The following is a 20,226-nucleotide window of genomic DNA, read 5'->3' on the forward strand; positions in this document are numbered from 1 at the left end:
ATCGAGTGAAACAGTCAAGCAATCGAGTGAAACAGTGAAACAGTCAAGCAATCGAGTGAAACAGTGAAGCAGTCAAGCAATCGAGTGAAGCAATCGAGCAATCGAGTGAAGCAGTCAAGCAATCGAGTGAAACAGAGACGCACCTTGGGAGAAAGCGACGGAGACAGGACGACCACCGTGGGAGAAAGCGACAGAGACGGCGATGGAGGAGGCAACAGAGACGGTGAATGATGAAAATGAAGGAGGCGATGGAGACGGTGAAGGATGAAGGCGATGGAGGAGGCGACAGAGACGGTGAGAAGGCGACGGAGACGGTGAAGGATGAAGGCTAAATTAGGGCAATAAGAGAAATCCGACCATACTTGGATTTGAAATACCACCCATTTCCAAAGGATTTCCAAATCCATCATTTAAGGGATTTCAAAGGAATCCTTGGATTTCAAATCCTCACAATCCAGCAAACCAAACACTGGATTGGAATGGATTTCAAATCCAAATCCCCCCAGTTCCATTCCATTCCGGCAAACCAAACGCACCCTAAGTATTATATTTGGATAGAGAAACATCATGTAAACAAATTTAAACAATTAAGTGATAATATATTTTTGTGACTCTTGGTCTACAAAATGATAATTTATCAGTGTGATGTTGCAGCATACATCGACAACAACTGCATTAACACGATCAGTTGACTAACAAATCCGATATATAATCATATTATATAAACAGACTTATTGTGTGTGTTGAAATATTGAGATAAAACCCACAAAAATATCTGACGAACATACTACGTTTAATAAGTCAATATTATGTTTTTAAGGTACTTCGTGATTGCAATTATATTACAAACGTATCTTGAATGACGCAGTTGGATTGGGTTCTTTAACACCCTCGACCTCGTCAAACCAACAAACGTGCATCTATATTTTGAGCAATGATTTACATTGTGGAGACAGTTGACATGAGATTAGATGTCCCGTAACAAATATTAAACAGTGGCTTGTGTTCTTGAGATAAGCCGGAATCCTTTGAACGACCATTCTTATAGCTGGTTTGTGGGCGTAGTGTACAGCAGTATGAAAACGTATACATAGTGTATAAGTAAACAGACGTTAGAGAGTAATATACTTGTAGTTGAAATTATATTTAAATTATCTATCTTCTTCCTTAATTTCTCGTTCTCTTTATGTCTCAACCAGTCTCTTAAAACAGTTTGCTTACCCATCAATATCATGTTTTTTCCTTGTGTTCTTCACCAGCGCTCGCCACCGAATAGCCTTTGTTGTACTGTCACGGGGGGTGGGACACTGCGAAGTGGGTAGTTTATTTGGGGCGGATGCCTCCTATTTTATTTATTACGCGTTGATGTTTTAAAACTTCTTTTACTTTATTTCAGTGCTATGTTGATTTTTTTAACTTAGGTATGAGGTAAAATTGGGTCAAAACCAAGTGATCTGATAGAGTTTGCTACAGTTCATTAGTTCGTTCCTATTTCATCCAAGATTAATAACCTGATATCGATAACATAACATCTCCTGCTTTTGATCGCTCATGGGTGCCTTTAACTAACGTTAAAGGGAGCAACCTAACTTTTAAACGAGAAACCATACCTGAACCTTGTTTAAATAAACAAAAGCTCGGGCTCCATTTGGGGTGCCCTAAGGCGCCTGACCCCAAGGTCACCCGGCGCCTTTACCCTGAGCGCCTACCCTTGGGCGGCTTTCTGCCCACGCCTCAGTGGCCTCGGCCATTGTTTGCTCAAACAAGGTGGTATGGATGTCCATGATTTTAAAAAGATAGATTTTGAAAATTTTATGGTATTTTCATTTACATGACATATTGTATGAAAAAATAAAGTGCTTTAATTTGATTCATATTTTGGATAACATACTTCCAAAATTCCCATTTTGGTACCTAAAATGTAAAATTTTAAAAATTTAAGTACTCGAGCAACCATTGAAGCATTAACCGGTTACCATGTCAATGTGATATCCGGTTAATGCTTCAACAAATAATACTGAGTTGGATACCACATCAGCATAGTAACCCGTTAATGCTTCAACTGGTTAACGGGTACTTAAACGTTTAAAACTTTATTTTTTAGGTATCAAATGTGTTACTTTTTCATGCAATTTGTCATTGTTTTTAGTCATCGGAATCTATAAAATCTATTTTCAAAATATTAGAGATTCCAAATTTAAGAACTCTCCAAAACTTTTGACCAAATTTGATGTTCCACAATCATTAAAATTGAAGTCGTGTTCTTGGTCGAACCTCCGGTGCCCTTGGAAGGGTTTTCTTTCCGTAGGCCACCAACTAGAAAAATTCCATTTCTATGTCAAATTACACATCGATTTGAATATATGGCGGCCTTGCTTCTTCGCCGGAGACCCTCACCGTCGACCTTTTCTCATACTCTTTCCTGCAACGGTACCTTTAGAACCCTTATTTCCCTTTCCTACTTCATGATTCCAAAAGAAAGCTGCATTTTGAGTTTAATTTTAAAGGGATTGCTTTTCCGTTACAACAATGCTTTATGAACTTACAATCTATGTTTAGACTAGGTTTTATTCCGTCCTTTCTTTTGAAGATAGGGCGTAACTGGGAGAAAAGAGAAGGTATATATACGAGTAGTTCTTGTATCAGAGTGGTTTATAGAGTGATGGATGTAACTGGCTTAATACCCAAGATAAATATGTTTTCTCTCTGCCCCAATGTATTGTATTGACCATTCTAGCAAGGGTTAAGATCTATCTCTATTGTGGTAACTGATTCAAATATAAATATATCAATATTGAAATTATACTAGACATGATATGGTTGGGATATAGGAAAAACAGGGTAAAATAATGACTTTGTAACTTAGCAGTTGACACTGCCCTAATAAGTAATGCGAACTTGTGTTGCGGGATGGAAGAAATTTTGTTTTAGGGTGTTGATCCATTGGTATATATCAGTTCTCAAACATGATGTTTATTTGCATGATGTTGATATTTGATCTATTCCCATTTGTGCAGTGAAATGTTTTCCCTCTCCTATTTGGACAGCTAATATGCATGCTTCTTGGCTCTTATGGGATCTAACATGTGGAGCATCAGCTCGAATACATGTTTCTTCAAGGCAGTTTAGCAGTTCCACTGGTGCAGTGAAGATGGATTTTACAGACCTGACGTAAGAACAACATACTCATGGTTATATTGGCAACATTTTTGACATATAATATATGCCTGCTTGAATGAGTGTTTTCTTATGCGGGTTTAACTTGCAAATATGACTTAAATGCCTTCTTACTATCTTCCTCTGAGGGAATTCATGCAATCTTTGCTTGCATTTTAGTCGGCCTCATACTTGGTACCCAATTGCTCGACGAAAGAAGCGAAATATATTTCTTCACGTGGGTCCAACAAACAGTGGAAAGACACATCATGCACTGAAGCAGTTGGAGCTCAGTTCTTCTGGTATCAATATCAATTATGCACTCCTTCCTTTATGGCAAGCTGTTCAAGTTTTGCCTTGCACTTGGGTCATTTTGTAGTTTCAGTATTGCCATTACATGGAAAGAGTCTAACGAAATAGAATAACTTAATAGTTTCACATGGTTTATATCTTCAAAACTAGAACTTATGATTCTTATGTTTCAAGCATTTCATTGGCTTTAATAAGTCCACTTGCTTCTATGATTATAAACTTATTTAAAGAGTACTAGGAAAAATGAGAGTTGCATGAATTTTGACTGCATGAATTTTGACTTGCACAAACCAAAACTTGACAACTGTCCTTGGAGCAAATAATTTTCATTAGCTTATAACTTTTTTAAACTGATGGTCTCAACAGCATATGTGCATTAAACTGGAGTTCCTCTTTATTGAAGTACTTGCAAAACTGTAATAAGGGTTATTTGAGCAATTCTCTTGTTCTTTTTTGTTTTTCCCTTTCGAAGATTTTCACACAAGCATCTTGCTATTTTTTTGTATTTCTTTTCAATTAGGTGTCTATTGTGGTCCTCTGAGATTGTTGGCATGGGAGGTTGCAAAACGATTGAACAAGGCAAAAGTTCTTTGTGATCTGATTACCGGACAAGAAAAAGTGGTTGTTGATGGTGCAAGGCACAAATCTGTCACTGTAGAGATGGCTGATGTAGCCTCTGATTATGATTGTGCTGTTATTGATGAAATTCAGGTGTGTCTGAGTTATTAATAGGATTATGCACACACTCTGAATGGTGATGCGTACACTGAAATTAAATTTATAATTAATTTCTCTGAAGGGCAAATATGGCTGAAGGTAAGCCATATACATAGAAAGGAAAAAAGCAGAATGAGCATTGCTACTTACTGCATTGCTTTGATGGGGGTACCCATTGTTAAAAGATGATTTTGTATTTGCAGATAAGGTACAGAATAAGCTGCAATGATGCTCATTTCTTGAAATGAGCAGCTTCTTATATGTTATATATTGTGGGCTAGTATTTCATCATTTCACTGTTGATTGTTGGGGCAACCATGTGACTCTTCTCCATGCAGATCATCCCCTTAGGGTGATGGAGTGATTGTCTATTGAATGTTAATATGAAGTTGTTGAGTGCATCTTGTCAATAAATATTGCGTAGTTATTTTCTTTGATTCCAAACATTTGCCAACATACAACATTCAAGAGGTTACTTGAAAGACTGGTGACACCATTTAGTCGGGAGTTGGGACTGTAATGAATTCTATCTTTCTATATGCAGATGCTAGGGTGCAGGACACGGGGATTTTCATTTACACGTGCTCTTTTAGGAATTTCAGCTAATGAGCTTCACCTGTGTGGAGATGCTGCTGCTGTTCCACTAATTCAAGAAATTCTAAGTGTGACTGGTGACAGTGTCCAGGTAGTGAAATAATGTTTGTGGATGATATTATGTCATTATTTGTTAGAGACTAAGCATGCTAGGTAGTGTCATCTAGACCAGATTTGAGTATCGCATGTATTTTTCTTCTGAAAATTACATGTATTTAGTCTGACAAGATGGTGAAGGTAATGTATGTGCTTATGAACTGCTATGAGAACTCCCATTTATGTTAAAATATTTTGCTTGGGCATCATGCTTCTTTTAGACATGGATTATACCTCCCTGTTTAGGACAATTAATTTAACTATGTGCTTGGTTTTGGAATGATAAATAGTGGAAAATGGCAGTTTTGAGCAATTGGGGATGTCAACTTGTGTATGCATTGTTCTGGAAAAATTCTGTTTTTTCCTGTACATGAACTTTATTGGGTTACTGAAACAGTTCCCTTCTATTTTGTAAGCATAAGTCATAGATTTGTCTCGCCCTTTTGATTATAAAACTCCCCGTAACGGTGCATATGTTTCTGCAGTTCATTTAATTTTCATGAAGAACTTCAATAAATTTACCTTTTCAAATCATCTCTGCCATACCTCCTCCCCTTGATTACTAATGGTGAATATTGTTTTTTGGCTAATCCTTTACATGTTTTTGTTGTGATTGATGTGAGTTATCTTGTTTGCATAGGTAAAATTCTACGAGCGACTTTCGCCACTAGTACCATTAAAGACCCCCCTTGGATCGTTTTCGGACATAAGAACTGGTGATTGCATTGTGACTTTCTCACGCCACAAAATATACAAACTAAAGGTAAGCTCTAACTCTTAGTGGTTGTGATTCGACATAAGTTTTTGGTTGTTAGACGTTCAATGATAAGAACATGGAAGAAAATAATAACTCTCTTAATGCAATTTCATTTCCATGTCCATTTTTGTATGTCTTAATTTTTTTAGTGATCAGCAGTCGTAGGCGTTCTGTTGGACAAATTTTCGTCTAGCAAAAATATACTTGCTGACTTCCCATGGGATAAGTTACATATATCTATGTCTCTATATGTAAATGTATCTGTGTGTCCATGTATTTTGCAATAGTAGCTTCTAATCTGTCACAGATTTGACCTTCTAGTTATCTCTCTGACTCTGCTCATCAAGGCGAGCCCTTCGTGGGATTGGTATGCCGTGTATAATGATACATGATCAGAATGTCTCGGGAGAATATCATAGATATCTTCGTTCTTCCCAAGGTTCCAAACGAAGTGAGGCATGTTGGCTACGAGGTCAAGCCTCAAGCCTGTGGAGCCACGGCGATGCCACTGTTTTTCAAGGCGTGGCTTAAGTTGGCAAATCTGTATATCATATATGCAATATATATACATATATATATTTTCTATTATTCCTCAATGATATTGAAGAAAATAAATTCATATAAACAGAAGAAAAATCATGTATTGATATATATGTATATATATATATATATATATATATATATATATATATAATAGAGAGAGAGGGAGAGAGAGCTTACAAATTTTTTATGACAATGTAACAAGTAAAAATTAAGCTAACTTAAAAAAAAATTAAAAATTCAAATAACACCCTAAAAGAACCCACGTCATAAAATGTCTTAAGACACCATGGGCCACGCCTAACGTCACACAACCGCTCCCGGGGTTAATGTGACATGGGAGGTTCGTCTTGCACCAAGGTGACAATTTTGATTTCAATTCTACATATAATTTTAGACATCCATTTCAAGCACTTGTTTTTACATTGTTGTCTTTTAGGTTTAGCAACACCTTTAATCTCCTTGGGCTTGAAAACAGTTTTCATGATAGTTGCATGTCCACTAAGGTTTCACTTCTGTCAAGTGCTTTCTTTTTTCTCTTCGGCCAGCTGTTATAACATATACAGTGGCTAGTATCTCCAAGATAATCTTTTAGTCTTTCATGTCTACTACACTTATTTTGTTGTCAGATGCTTCCATGTTCTATATCTAGTTGATCAAGATGGCGTCTAACCAACTTGGCTTTTGTTTGTTCTACAAAACCATGTTCCAGTTGTCGTCCTGTAGTCCATTGTGTCTACTCATTTATTCCCCTGACACTTTGTGCATACCATTAGCAAGAAGAGGTGTGTTAGGGAATGGTGAGATTTTTCAATGAAGGATAAATGCATGAGAACCTATCAGAAGTGAATATGTTTAACCACAGTCTACAAGCAAATTATGTGTGTTGAATCGGTTTGCCTTGAACCTTTATGACATTCTTGGGTATAACAAGAAGTTGTATTAAAATCCTTGGTCTAGAAGAACTTGATAGACTTGGATTACATTTTAGTTTGAACGTTCTCATTGAATCGAGGAAGAAATGCTTTTTTATGCAAGTCATGGGTTCTATATGCAAGTATATTTTGTTTCATTAAGCAATCAGAATAATTGTAACATGTCCTAGTAAAGCCATGGGCACCAATATGTAGCATCATGGTGATTAACCAAAGTTTGGAAAGAAAAGATTTCATACACCCAAGTTTATCCATCGCTCTATTGAAATAGGGCTATGAGGATCAAGAAGCATGTAGGCTATTTTCTAGATATAGTGTTCAATTGACTGGTACCTGACTGCTATTGATAATCCTTTTCTACGATCAACTAAATTCGTTCTTTTTGTTGTCAGAGAAAAATTGAAGACGGTGGAAAACATTTGTGTTCTGTGGTTTATGGTTCATTGCCTCCTGAGACTCGAACAAGGCAGGTATTTGCTTCTTCCTGCTCAAAATTGTTGTAGTTTTTTACCTTATCACAATTTGTTGTTGTGCTTCCATCTTATTTTTTTCTATAAGACAATACTTTTGAAGTTCTAGGTGAACTCTTAGCAACAAGTCAGCCTTATACCTTTTATTGGAATCATCTGTTCTATACTTCACTATATACACCTACTCGTATCCTGAGACTCCTTTCTGGCGTCTTTACTAATTCCCTTGTTTTATTCTTTTCTAGATATTTCATCTTTTCATTTACGCCTTGTTTCAACTTTTCATTTGCAAGAGCATGCAATGAGTGTTTGGTACATCATTTAGATCCCTTTTTAGAAACAGCTGTAAGATCTTGGTTATCTTCAGAAGGTTTTATTTTAGTTGGTAAACAAGGTTTAGAAGATATTACTTCAGTGTTTGGTTCCGTATTGGATCTTCTATCGTGTCTAGATACACGTGTTCAACGCCGTTCCAACTTCCACCTTGTAAACACTTTCTCAAATCATCCATTCAATTGGTGGTTGAAGGAATGAATTAGGGATTTCAAAAGTAGATATATTTTGACTAGTTTGGGTTTAATGGGTGATCTAGTTGATACATGTTTTGGTATGATGGGTGATTCAGTTGGTATAGGTTCAGGTATGACAGGCATGGTGTGTTTTAAAGGCCTAGCAGATATGAGTGATAAGCTCTGAAATTGTTCTTATTTTCTTGTCCAGGTCTCTTCTTGAAAGTAAGGATAAGCGAAATAGGTCTCTTGTTCATGATATGTCACATCTATAGAAACATAAAATTGGATGGTAACATTTGTAAGCATTTTTAACCAAACCAAGTATGTCCTACCTGGAAGCAAGATTAGGGGGCTGTACATGGAGCTTTCCTATACCCTAAAGAGTAGGGTGATTGTTTCCATGAAGATCTCTGATTTGTGAACAAGTGTTTGCTAAAAGGTCTTAGGGAAGACCTAACTGTTAAGTGCTTCAGAAAGTTTGTCAAGAAAGATTGAAACATTTGAAAAGCAGGGAGGAACTTGGGACCAAAAAGGTGAGTTTCATGCTTCAGAAAGTTTGTCAAAAAAGTTTGAAGAATTTGAAAAGTAAACCAAACAGGTAAATTACGAGGATTTTTTGAAAAAAAGAAAAAAAAAACAAAGACTAGAAAAGGTAATAGAAGTTACAGAAGTAGGTATATTAAAACTTAGAAATATGTAGGAAAAGTACGGACAACTAAACATCCATCTATCTAAATTAAGGCTCATGTAACCTATTGGCGACCTATTTGTCCACTCTCCAACCCTCCTGTCTCACCTTCTACGTCTTCAATCTCCGTCCTCTCATCCACGTTAGCTACGGTCCCTACAAATATAGTCTGTTACCATGTCCAACTTTAGTTGCCCATCCCACGTCCTCCTCGGCCTTCTCCTCCTCCTGACCCCTTGACTGTCGTGCTTTCTATCTTTTCACTGGTGCTGTCATTTGTCTCCTGCGAACGAGTCTAAGCCACTACTTCCCTCTCTCAGTTTATCTGTATAAGTGTAATTCCCAACTTGCCCTTAGGATCTCATTTGGTATTCTGTTCAATATGGTTTGACAATAGCTCCATCTGAGCATCCTCATTTTTGCAACTTTCAACTTTCATAGGTCTCCCTTTTCACACAACATGCCAACCTATACAACATAGCTGGTGTGATGGCCTCCCTGATTGTGATTATGAATATGGACATATGAGAACCAAATATTCTAAATTATTTGTGGTTGTAGGTGAGAATAGAAAGTGGAAAGTTTCTCTATGGGGTTTGGAATTTTAAGCCATGGCAACGATTGATCAAGTGAGTAGAATATGGATTACTCCCCCCTTCCCCAAAAGAAAAAGAAGACCGATACATTTTCCTAAAATAACGAGGCACCAGTTCTCTCAAGTAGGTGACCGATCCTTTTGTAAGCTGCCTCATTCTATTGAGGAGGTGGTAACACCGTGTGTTAGATAAATATTCTTTGACGTTATCTGTTTGGCTCGAATTGAGACTCTCTCAAAAAGAGAAGTTTGGGAAGGACATGACTTACATCTGTCTTTTGTTTGAGCAAAAACAGTCATGTGACACAATTACAATCATCTATAAAAGATACAAACCATCTTTTGCCATAGACATTTGGATCGTTTGGGTGTCCCCACATGTTGCTATGAAGAGGGTTCAAAAGAAAACTCACTTATTTTGTTACTGGCTTGAAATGAGACATTTCTTTGTTTAGCAAGTTCACAGTGAAATTGTTCTACATCAAAACCATGGAACAAAGAGGGAAACAAGATTTGTATGACCTTGAGTGGGGGGGGGGGGTGACCAAGACAAGACGATGAAGCCAAATTTGTTTATATCTGATGAAAAAAGGTTGGTTATTAGAGAATGAGGTAGGTTGCTGCTCTTGTGTCTGTGTGCAACCTGAAAGATGTGTCAAGGAAGTAGAGACCATTCCTTTCCCTAGCACGTCGAATTTGTTCTCCTTGAATGCTTGTCCTTAAGTACACAACGATCATGGTGAAAAATCATATTCTATTCATATCTTTGGTAAGTTTTTGGATAGAAATGAGACTGGTAGACATGGTTGAAAAGTGAACGACCTTTTTTTAGGTGATTGATGAATTTAGTTTATTATCTCTTAAACCGGCCTGTATTATCAGAGAACCATTTGCTGTTTCAAAATTTTCAATTGCTTGGCATGGAGTTTGAGAAAGAGGTTTGATGAGGGAGTAATGTGACTGGTTGCACCTGAGTCAATGATTCAGGATTTGGCAAAGGAATTAGCCAAGACATTTGATCCAACGAAAAAGAAGATTCACCTGGATACACCAAGGAACAAGTCCATGAAGGTTTTTTGATATCATTCATGAGCCTTTTTAATCTACCAATTTCTTGGTTGAACTATATCAACAGTTACTTGCCCTTTTTTTGCAAATGGTATGAACCCATTGGAACCACTTAAGATAATTTCTCTCATCAGGCCTATATGCTGCTTGTGTGCTCTGAAGCTTTCTTGGATGCTGATATAGAACCTGCTCTATTGTTTCGGATGCTTTAGACATAGTCACACTTGGGTTTCTTCAACGGGCAGGAAAGGATAAAAACTGACTATAAGGCTTTGCTAATGAAGGATTGACAGAACAAAACATAAAATAGTGATTCAACTAATCAGGAAAAAGACAAACAAGAAAGCATGATAAAATATTGTAAGTACTATGTTTTATGGCAGAAAACAGAGCAAAAACAAGGCTGGAACTTGGCAGTAATGAATGCTACATACAGGAAGAAATGATTTCCAGAAGATTCCCTAAGAATCTGATACCATGCCATAAATTGAGGAAGAATAATGCTGTAGTCAATTTAAACAGACTAGGTCACTGTCCTTCTAACATTTGATTAAAAATTTTCCTACTAATGTTGGATTTTTCTACCCAATCTTCTCCAACATATATTTATGTATAACTGTGTTGTGTATGTATATCGGTAAAAATTCTGGGAGAACGTCAAGAGTTGCTGGTTTCTTGTAAGAAAAATAGAGAGAGAAAGAGAAGAGAGAGAGTGTGTGTGTATATATAGCATGAGCTTGAGGTGTGCACCCAGTCTATACTTTAGATGCCAAATGATCATTTTGCTTGAGTGGGTGGGGCACAAATTATCTTCTATAATATTTATGGCACAAAAATGTTGTATGTGTCCTAATGTCTCAAGCAAGTAATGTATATGGTCCTTTAATAGAAAAGGCTTGTAATACATATAAATTTCATACATGGTTTGTTCACATGTTATGCTTTATTAGTTTCTTGGTCCCTGTGTCCATATGATTGCATTAAAACTTTTGAATTGATATCTTTAGTTAAAACTGCAGGCCACTATGTTTAACGATGAAAGTAGTGAATTTGATGTTCTTGTTGCAAGTGATGCCATTGGAATGGGCCTCAATCTTAACATTTCTAGAATTATATTTTCGGAAATGGAGAAGTTTGATGGACTGGAAATGCGACCGCTTTCTGTACCAGAGATCAAACAAATTGCTGGTAACTTTTATTTTGTATGGAGCATATCTTGCATTCTGTTTCTAACACTGCACTTTCCAGCAATCTAGACTATGAAATTGGCATTAAGGTCCATGAAAGATTGGTAATTGACCAAGTTTTGAAATACTAGAATATATTGCCTGCCCCAACTCTGTTATCCCTTCGGTCTTTAACTAGGAGTTCCATTTTCAAATATGGAAGAATGTACGAACAAAATTGTCCCTTCAGTTTTCTTGAACCTGCCACCTTTGTTTCTTAACTATTTTTTATCTGATGGTCTCTAAGTGAATATTGTTCCCCCAAATTAGTTTCCTATCTATTATTATTGGTCATAAACTTCTATTTAAAAGGGAAAATTGTAAAATCTGAAATAGATGCAAACTAGAACACAATCTATGTAGCTATGAGCACAAAAGAATAATATACACATTGCTTCTGAACTGATGATTTCTTGGACAAATTATACATATGCATACACACACTGCATGTTGAGTTATTTATGTAAAGTTTCTCTTAGGCCTTGTTTGATTCACAAAATCCAGTTGCATTTGGAGAATTGGAGTGCCAATTCCTTTGACCACATTCCATTGCTATGTTTGGTTGCGTAGTGAAAGGAATTGAATTCCTTCAAAATCCCATTGAATTCCACGAGTGTGGAATCTACCATTTCTATCATTCCAACTTCTTCCATTGTATTTTCGAATCTTTATTATCTTGCAATCGAAATAAAATAAATTAGTCATCTATTTATCGGTCTGCTTGGTGGTTAGCAGGTATCTTATAGTGGGATTACTCTGATACCTGGGAGTAGGTGCATATATAAGGTTTGGAAGATGCATGTCAGACCTGTTTCCAACTTTTAAGTTCCATTTTCTGTCATCATTGTCGCTAAACACATTAAGAGTAACTAGGACTGTAGATGTTGATTGGATTGAATTAGTTGATTGTTTCTTGTTCAATTTGGTAATGTGTATTTTGTTTTTGTGCAGTTCTAGAAGGTGTATGATTTCACTAAAAAAGAATCTAGATTTGAAAGAATTTGAGACATTTTGATAAGGAACATCTTGAATGGTAATTCTTGACGTAGCATGCCTGTGTCTTAATTGCAAAATCAGCCACCATACTAACTTCAACTGTTAAGTAATAGAAAGATATTTATGCTCACTTTTTGTATCTCCAAATAGTAATCTCACGTCTGTCAGTTGTTTTCCTTATCCAGTTGCTATAAAAGGTCTATTAGCTTTGACATTTCTATGTATAATATACATTATAGGTAGAGCTGGCAGGTATGGATCTAAATTTCCTGCTGGTGAAGTGACTTGTCTAGCTGCAAAAGACCTACCCTTGATCCATTCCTCACTAAACCGCCCATCTCCAATTTTAGAGGTATATGCATTTCCTATACTTGACACTCTATTCCAATAAGTGGGTTAGTATTCAAGTCTCGTCAACTGCTTTTAATTCAACGTCTGTTTGAGAAACATGGTTTTTTATGATTATCTAAAACCTTTTGTTAATGATGCAGAGGGCTGGACTATTTCCTACCTTTGATCTCCTATACATGTACTCTCGTTCACATCTAAATTGTGGTCTGTGCCAAATACTGGTTGGTTATTATCTAGTTCTTTCTTTCGCTTATCCTTCTGACCTGAACTATGCGAGCATTGAACTTCATGACGCTGTAGTCCATAGAGAGTGCATATTCTGTTAAGTTTGCTAATTACAATTTACAAATTTCACGGATGGTGGGTTTATGTCCATATGATATCAAGTGCAACAGAGAGAGGACTACCATTTTGCCATATGCCTACAGCTTGATTCTATTTTGGAGTTGTATATTTGAATTACAAGTTGATAACTAGTGAAGTAGTCAACAGGTATTGAAGAAGAATAGAGATGAAGCATGAAGAAAGAAAATAAAGCTCTATTGCTCAAGATAGAATGAATTGAGTTGTAGTTAACTAAATGGGTCCATGCCAGAGCCTTATTGTGGTCCCAGTAGATTTTTGTTTGTGACACAATTATCCTTCACGAACCCATCCTTCATGAACCCGTTTTCACATGTTATTTTTTCCCATTATTATTTTATCTTTTGCTTCCTCTATAAATTAGTTGTTAATTTTGTGAAGAATCTGTAATTAAAATCAAGGTTAGTTGATAAGAAGCTATTGGCAAGGCTATAGGATGAACATGTCAATAGGAGCAATGAGGTTACAAGTATCGTCTTTGTTCATCAAGTGAATGTCCTTTTGCCTTTTGATTTTGTTCATCAAGTGTGAATAACTAGACGATAAATGGTTTAGAGCTGCATCAGAGGGAAGATGTTGTGTTTATCAACAAATTATTTTTGTAGGTGTATAGTAAAGAAAAACCACATAAAAGATAGAACATACGAGGGAGTGGGAAGGTGGCAAATTTAAAGAAACGAAAAATAAAAGTAGAGACGAGGGCAGAACACTCAAAATTACGGAACAAATTATGCAAAAGGCCTTTTTGGCTGCCAGAATAAAGGTAGAGTTTATAGGCCACACAGCTCACGTGTGTAATCCTTGTATGCTTTTCTGTTATCTACAATAGCTACTTAAGAGTAATCGTGTTTGTACTGGGAACTGGGATCTTTACTAGTTTTCTGTCACTGACTGTGTATTTGTTTTATGTCTTTTCCTTTATAGTCTATTAATTCCTACACTTTTTATAACTGGCTAATCAATAGAGCCTCTTATCAATGACGTTGAAGAACATGTAGATCAAGTTTGATTTTGGTATCAAGTTTCCCTTTGTTAACCTGATAAGGATCGACAATCTGATCATTCGCCATCTTCCATTCTCTATTTCCAGGAACAGTTTTTGGAGAATGCCAAGTTATCTGCAAACTATTTTATTGCCGATTGTGAAGAAATGTTGGTATGCTTTGCAAACCTTTCTTCCCTCAATAAAATCATTCTTAGGAATCTCGAGGGGTAGCATAGTGGTCTTTGGTGTCTCAGCTTTGACTCTTCCCATTCCCTTAAGAGGTTCATATAACTACTTAAATAAATAAATCAAGTATTGTTGATGAATAAAACTTGTTTTATTCTTATATGGCACTTGAATCAAGTGGCATATTTAATGTATGTGAGTTTTGGATATAGACATTTCTAGTTGTCCAAGTGATTTACTTCCTGTTTCTTACCACAGAAAGTTGCTGCAGTACTCGATGAGCTGCCAATTTCCTTGCATGATAAGTACCTTTTTTGTATCAGGTACATCCTTTTTTCTTTGAGTTGAAAATCATATGCTAACATATACATACATACATACATACATATATAGAAGGATGATCAAACGAGAACAAAGTCAAAACAAGAAAACAAGAAAACGGCTAAATCACATGTGATGTTTACATGCGATTACAGAAACGGTCAACGCGAGGATGATGGGTGACCTAGCCTGCGATCTAAGCTCGCGGCAAAAGTGACATGAATCATGTGATTTTTGTGTAAAATCACATGTGATTCGTCCGTTCTCATATTCTCTTATTTGGTTATTATTCTCATATGAACCTGACTCCACACACACACACATATATAAGGTCAGGTTCAGGAGAAAACCACAAAAAAAAAATGAAAAACTGAGGAGCATCCTGGTAGCCATTCATCTATACGATATGTGCATACAAGTTATTTGTCCGGTGTGCACATGTGCATAGAAACCAAGAAACAACTTCAGTTACTTATATGCAAATGTATACCTCATTCAGATGAAAGTTACCAGGGTATTCCCCGGTTTTTCATTTTTTGGGGGGGGGTTCTCCCCTAAACCTCCTCTCCTCTCTATAATATCAACTTGGTGTATTGTCATGTTTCCTTCTGGCATGTTTGGATGTTTACAGCGTCTTCAAAACGTTAAGAATGATGGGTGTTAGATATGTGGATAAAATGTGCCATCTTTTTCCTACTATACAACCTTATACCATTAGTTCGCTACACTTCTTTGTTCTAATGGACCTCAGGAGGTAACTCCTGAACACCAGGACCAAACTAACAAATTGAGTCCACCAATCTTAATTGTGATTGGCATAAAAATTAAGACTCCTTGTGGATAGTGATATCTTTGATTGATTCTTCGATGCGTCTAATTGCTACAGTGAGAATTATCGTGTTTATTGTGCCTTTTGAAATGGTTTAGACTATGAAGATGCATCAGATTTGTGACTGGAGAACAAGAAAAGATATCACTATTTTTCGGCCCATCATTTTTTTGTCAACTCATTGACAATTGTTTTTTGCAGTCCTGCTGACATGAGTGATGAAATTTTATCTCAGGGCCTCACACAGGTGAAATCTACAATAATTTTTAGTTTCTCTTGATGGGTTTTTTCGGATGATAACAATTTTTTTCTAAATAGTTCGCCCATACATATGCAAAGAAGGAGATTGTTCGACTTCGAGAAATATTTACTCCAGGCACCCTTAAGGTGCCTAAGACTCAAGCTGAACTCAAGGAACTTGAATCAATTCATAAGGTAAGTTTCCTTGTGATGAGCTTCACATAGTGCCTTAATGAGATCAAGTGTGTATCACTTAGAGTGTTTATACAAATAAAAAAATACTCCTTCCTTCACACAAAAAGTCCATGTTACTCTTGATAGGAGGGGCCTCCCCCCTCTATATATATAAAAAAAAGTCCATGTTACAAAATTTTCTTTTTTCCAATAGAAGAGTAATATTTCAAAATATAAAATTTAAGATAAATTTGATATTACCTTCTTAGGGGACTAATCAAATGAGAGCATCTCTAACAAATTCTTAAAAATGGTGATTTTAGGCAAAATTTTGCTGCAAAAGATTCTCCAAAACTTTTTCAAAAGTGGAGAAAGTAGGAGAGAGAGTGTGAAATTCTCCAAATTTGGAGACCTCCCCAAAAATTATTACCATGAGAGAAATAGTTTTTTTTTAATTATATTCCACCAATAAGAAACCTTGATATTAAATGTTTAGGAGAGAAATTATTTTTTATTAATTGTATAAAATATTTTAATAATATAATTAATGTTGTAATCTCCAAAATAGAGATATGTTGGAGTTGGTTGTAATATCTTTTGAAGATTTTGGATTTTGATTCTCCATTTTAGAGACTTTTTGGAGAATGTGTTGAAGATGCTTTGAGAACCACAAAAAGGTTGAGAACTGTGAAAACCAACTTTAATTTATTGTGAAATAATGCATGTAAAAGTACAGTGTTGTTTCAGAATATGATTATTTATTAACTTCTAATTTTTGTTTCACATTGTGAAACAAAACTATACATTTACGTGAAACAACACATGATCTGTGGTTCTCACACTTTTTAACCTTTTTGTGGTTCTCATCTCGTTATGCCCCTACCTTCATAGTAGTTTAATGTAACTGTGAGTTTGTTGTTTGAACATAAATAATTATGGTAAAAAGTAACTCATTTGAAACTCGAATTTTTTTGAGTTAAATAAAAAATTCCATTTACACCCTTCTTGTCATCATTATGCTAGAAGGTTTTAGGGTTCATCTAAATTGAACATATTTTTTGTTTTTTTTTCTGGTGAAAGAAGGTTACACATTAGAGCTTTTCAAGTTGCCATCATTCATGAATGGATTTGGTTTTACATCCAGAAAAAGTTTGGACTTTTAATTTGGTCGCATTTGAAAAGAATGGTGGAAAATGATCTATAACATAATACTAAGCTGTCCTTTTCGGTCGTGTTTTAAGGTCTTGGAACTATACGTGTGGTTAAGTTTTCGGCTCGAGGATTCATTCCCAGATCGAGAACTCGCGTCATCGCAGAAGTCAATCTGTGGCATGTAAGTAAAATCAAGCTCCCCATTTTTTGGCTTGCACAAAATCCGGGTTCTTCATGGAAACAGTCACTTTACTTTTTGGGATACTTTTTTGGGGTAGAGACGGATCCAGATTTTTTTTCAAGTGGTTGCACAATTTGACTATAAAAATATCTATTTTTTCCACTGGTTGGTTCTTAGTCCTTACATAGAAGAGACCCGAGTCCGGTCTACATATATTTTTAAAAACACAAGAGGTACATAGGCAGGAGCATATTGACAAGTGTGGGACTCGAACCTGGGCCTTTTGTACATAGGCAGGAGCATTTTCCCATTAAAGTCTTGTGCTACCATTTCAGTTTCAAAAACTACATGGCACCCAACAAAACAATACGGTGGTACCCTTTAGAAGCGTAATTTTTCCCCTTACGACGAACCATGAAGTGGTGTACCATGCCACTGTATCGTTTCATGTGAGTCCACCCCTGGATCTCCGTACATCTCACCCTTCCCAGATACTACTTTTAGTGGGATTTATTGGGTCTTTTTTGTTTGATTTATTTAACACAAATTGTATGAAATTTTATTTAATTCTGCAAATTGCAGGTTGATTGAGGAGTTCTTGGAAAGATTAGGGTTTCAGAAGCCAATGCCAAGGAGATTAAAACAGTTTCGATAGCTTTCACATCCCCACTTTGTTTCATTCTACACATCAAAGAGAATTTTCACACACATCCAGTTCCAGGTAAGAGTAGGTTTAATGAGTTCCATTTTCTTTCCATTTGTGGGCTCGAACCGAATACGGGTCGGGCCTAATATTGCAAAACTAAGCCTTTTTTGGGCTCGATAATGCCTTTATACTCGCTTCATAATCACATCGGGCTTGCCCATGAGCTAACTAGCGATTGTGCTAGTTCTCATAATATGTTATATTTTTATTTATTGAACTTTTTTTTTATAAAAGAAGGATAATATATGAACTTTTGGCTATTATTAATTGAAATACATTTTTAAAAGATGTATTAGCCTATTGATTATATGACAAATTGCATGAAAATGTAACGTACTTTTAACTTGATTTTTATTTCGGGTAATGTACTATTAAAAACTTCCATTTTGGTATCTAAGATGTAATATTTTAAATATCTAAGTACCCAGGTAACCGGTTGAAGACTGATTTTAGATTAAAAAAAATCAATGTCACTAACCACGTCAGCAAATAATGCTGAGGTGGATACCACATCACCTGTCACATAAGCATGATAACTGGTTAATGCTTCAACTAGTTACTCGGGTGCTTAAATGTTTAAAACTTTACATCTTAAGAAACAAAATGAAAGTTCTGAAAGTACGTTTCCCAAAATAGAAATCAAGTTAAAAGTATGTTATTTTTTCATGCAACTTGCCCTTGATTATAAGAGCATTTTCAATATATTCTCCAAAATATAGAGACTCAGAGATTTTGGAGATCTTTTTGCTCTAACAGATTTCCTAAAACCTATTCAAAATGGGAGAAAGCTGTAGAGAGGAGGTAAAATATTCCAAATACGGAGAACTCCCTCAAAATGATCGCTTAGGAGTGAAAAATGATTGTATTTATTTTCATCGATAAAAATCTTTGAAATTAAATACTTACGAGACATTTTTTTGTAGTGAGCCGGTTACCCTACCTAAACCGATCATCATATCAGTCCCTAGGCCCCGTTGTTGGAAAGATTCGACTTGAAAACCGTACTTGGAGATTCCGCCTCATATGACTCCTCTCAAAATGGTTGTTATGACAGAACAAGAAGAAAACAAAAGAAGAGATTTGTCTGATAGTCACAAACAGTGTAATATAAATCTCTAAAATTGAGAATCTGTTAGAATTGAATGTATTTTTTTTGAAGATTTTGATTTTCTGACTCTATTTTAGATTTTTTTTTTAAAATTCGTCGAATGCTGCAGGAAAAACAAAGTAGGACGATAGTAAATAGAGATCCGAAATCTGTTTTACTCATTAACCATAAGTCATTTAAATAGAGATGGGTTATAAATAGATAATAATAAGATATATCCATTTTAATTTATTATTAATATGTATCTATATCGTTATCGTTATATTCATTTAACGATGATATACTTGTTCTTAAAACATTGAAATTGATTTACCTGACATACCCAAATAGGGGTATAAGCGAGTTGAGCTTTTAACGAACTACTCAAGCTCGATCTCGTTTATTTCGAGCCTGAGTTTAATAATTCTCGAGCTCGAGTCATTTCAAACACAAAATAAAACTTGTTGAACTTAACGAGTCGAGCTTCATAACACAAATGTTCGACTCGGCTCGCTTGAAAACTCAATTAAACTTTTTGAGTCGAATCTAGCCGAGCCATTCGAGCAAACATTTCTTCGAGTCAAATATGTTCATAAATAAAAAAATAAAAAAATAAAAAAATAAAAATAAATTATCAACCTCGAACCTATGAACGAGTTGAACGATCGTGAGTTCGAACCTGAACGAGCTCGAGCTCGGAAACTCAACAAAATAGTCGAACTCGACCTCTATATTGAAAAAGATATTCGAGCTCGAACCTGATATTTTTTTCTGAGCTCGAGCTCGGAAACTCAAAAAATAGTCGAACTCGAGCTCTATATTGGAAAAGTTATTCGAACTCGAACCTAATATTTTTCTCGAGTTCGACTCAAATAACCTACTACTCGACTCGGGTGGTTTGCACCATTTAACCAAAAATAGGGCGCCGTATACTTTCCGTTGTTTGACAAAGGTGACGAGTCATGATCAATTAAGAAATATTCCCCTTA

At 35.9% G+C, this 20,226-nt stretch overlaps 1 protein-coding gene across 3 annotated transcripts; it reads left to right on the forward strand.

The window, feature by feature from the left end:
* Nucleotides 1–2,302: 2,302 nt before the first annotated feature.
* Nucleotides 2,303–19,288, forward strand: LOC112523488 (ATP-dependent RNA helicase SUV3, mitochondrial). Of its 3 annotated transcripts, XR_003070271.1 has the most exons (17): nucleotides 2,303–2,430; nucleotides 3,018–3,171; nucleotides 3,337–3,458; nucleotides 3,989–4,179; nucleotides 4,730–4,870; nucleotides 5,516–5,638; nucleotides 7,500–7,577; nucleotides 11,460–11,628; nucleotides 12,902–13,014; nucleotides 13,154–13,234; nucleotides 14,467–14,532; nucleotides 14,806–14,870; nucleotides 15,899–15,944; nucleotides 16,016–16,132; nucleotides 17,353–17,444; nucleotides 18,027–18,165; nucleotides 19,074–19,288. XR_003070271.1 is itself a non-coding variant. In XM_025133108.1 (16 exons), the coding sequence occupies exons 1-16, from the start codon at nucleotides 2,364–2,366 to the stop codon at nucleotides 18,097–18,099; spliced, it is 1,698 nt and encodes a 565-aa protein (XP_024988876.1). In that variant the 5' UTR covers nucleotides 2,303–2,363; the 3' UTR covers nucleotides 18,100–18,402. The 3 variants fall into 3 exon arrangements, 2 of the variants coding, with proteins under 2 accessions (XP_024988876.1, XP_024988877.1); XM_025133108.1 differs by lacking the exon at nucleotides 19,074–19,288 and having other exon boundaries at nucleotides 18,027–18,402; XM_025133109.1 differs by lacking the exons at nucleotides 17,353–17,444; nucleotides 18,027–18,165; nucleotides 19,074–19,288 and having other exon boundaries at nucleotides 14,819–14,870; nucleotides 16,016–16,066.
* Nucleotides 19,289–20,226: the final 938 nt, after the last annotated feature.

The sequence above is a fragment of the Cynara cardunculus genome, assembly GCF_001531365.2.
Source record: "Cynara cardunculus var. scolymus isolate 2C chromosome LG 12, CcrdV1, whole genome shotgun sequence".
Classification (NCBI taxonomy): domain Eukaryota; kingdom Viridiplantae; phylum Streptophyta; class Magnoliopsida; order Asterales; family Asteraceae; genus Cynara; species Cynara cardunculus.